The sequence below is a fragment of the Fukomys damarensis genome, unplaced genomic scaffold (genome assembly GCF_012274545.1).
Source record: "Fukomys damarensis isolate Sample0158 unplaced genomic scaffold, DMR_v1.0_HiC HiC_scaffold_15, whole genome shotgun sequence".
Lineage (NCBI taxonomy): Eukaryota > Metazoa > Chordata > Mammalia > Rodentia > Bathyergidae > Fukomys > Fukomys damarensis.
In genome coordinates this window covers 14,613,575-14,615,371 of record NW_022900927.1, presented here as the reverse complement: position 1 = coordinate 14,615,371, position 1,797 = coordinate 14,613,575, and the positions used below count along the sequence as shown (strand labels likewise).

General features: G+C 43.6%; 1 protein-coding gene across 12 annotated transcripts in view; it reads right to left on the bottom strand.

Annotated features, from left to right (window-relative positions):
• Kif21a (kinesin family member 21A) overlaps nt 1–1,440 on the bottom strand; it is a 131,359-nt gene extending 129,919 nt beyond the window's left edge. For all 12 annotated transcript variants that reach the window (XM_033763599.1, XM_033763600.1, XM_033763602.1 and 9 more), the window contains exon 1: nt 1,397–1,440. In XM_033763599.1, coding sequence (XP_033619490.1) covers nt 1,397–1,419 — 23 coding nt within the window. In that variant the 5' untranslated portion in view covers nt 1,420–1,440. The remainder of the gene's footprint in view (nt 1–1,396) is intronic.
• Between the last annotated feature and the right edge of the window lie 357 nt (nt 1,441–1,797).

The window sequence follows — 1,797 nt, the reverse complement described above, 5'->3', positions numbered from 1 at the left end:
AATGTATTCCAACTAAATTTAAAGGTTGGGGATGCAGCTCTGTGGTAGAGTGCTTCCCAGGCTCCTATGAGGCCTTAGGTTGGGTCTTCAGCACCCCCCAAAAAAAAAATTATATGTGTGTGTGTGTGTGTATGTGTGTGTGCGCGTGTGTGTGTTGTGTGTATGTGTTCATTTTTATATATTACATATATAGTATTCATTAGTCAACATCACTTTAGATTCATCTGTCTGTCCTTACTTTCACTGGAAATAGTATCAGATTTAACATAACGATCAACAAACTGTCCTGAATCTCAAATCTCTAAAAGTGGCTTCTCTCAAAGATAAATTTTCTGTTTTCATTGCTATGCTATGCTCTTTCTCCATATTCCATGATCAGATCTGCTAACAAAACTTCCACTTCCACTTAGCAGATGGTACACCTATAATCCTAGCACTCAGGAGGCTGAGGCAGGAGGATTAAGAGCTCCAGGTCAACCTGGACTAATAGCCTGTCTCAAAAAACCTGTATCAAACAGAATAAAGACAGAAAAAAAATGAAAAACTGCCTCTTGTTGAGTTTCCTGGTGGGGATTTTTGAGTTGTTTTGTTTTGTCTTTCTTCTTCTCCTTCTTCCTTTCCTTTCCCCTGTCTGTATACTCGGTATAGTCATTACACACAACTACAAAACCAAAAGAAAGGTAATGGCAGTGAATGGAGAAACTAATCTAACTACAGATAAGACACCCTGGAATAATAAAAAGGTCAATTAAAACTTCAAAGCTTTGTAACAGGTGATTCTAAACAATCATAAAACTGTCACCTCCATGGGTGGTAATTTATTCCTCGGTAAAACGGGGACCAGGGGAATCTTTCAAATTCATTACAATTAAACTGATTAAAGATACAAAGTATGTATAACTGTCATTTCTCTACCTAGTCAAGATTTTGCACTAGAAATTACAATGTCAGTAAAATAATGACTGCAGAGATGCTTTCATCATAGAAATTTTGAAATAAATCTCCAGAAAGAATATGAGAGTGACTGACTTGGAGGACCAATTGTTTTTATGTTCCTTAAAGCGAAAATAAAAAGAAATGAACAGTAATGAGAACCAAGACCTGTCATGTAAAGGTACAAGATCCCAATAATGAATGTAACTGTAATGTATACCTAAAATGTACCAATAAACGCAATGCAAGAAATAAAAATTTAAATAAATGGAAGAAATTTGAAAAAAAAAAAAGAAATGAACAGCAGACGACCATCTGAGGTGCGAAAGCCATGCACTTGCTCCACGATAAATGATGAATGCTTCATTAATTTTTTAAACACTGTAACCATGTTGCAATTTTCCAAGAGCAACCGTCAGAGCTCCCCTTCTCCATAGGTGCCTGCACTGCACTGAATACCCACGCGTGTCGCTGGCGAAATACCATCTCGAGGTATCTGCTCCTTGCAGGCTCACACCCAGGCAGGAATGCTGCAACTGCTACCCTGCGCCCGCTCTGCCAACCCCAGGACGTCTCCCCCAGGCACCCACCTAACCCCTCCGCCGGCTCCAGAGTCCCTCCCCGCTGCAGATCCATCCCGGGCGACTTTCAGTGCCAGTGCAATCCCCTCACCCCCTTGAGGCCTGTCCCTACTCCGGTCCGCGCAGCCGGGATGCTCGCGGGGGCGCTCCCCGCGCGGACCCGAGTGGGCGCGTCACTCGGGTGCTTTGTCTGCAGCCAGGGAGGCCGGCCCGGGCGCACGGTGACAGGCGCTCTATAAATACTAAAGTCACCGCCGCCCGGCGCACGGCCGGACAGGCGATC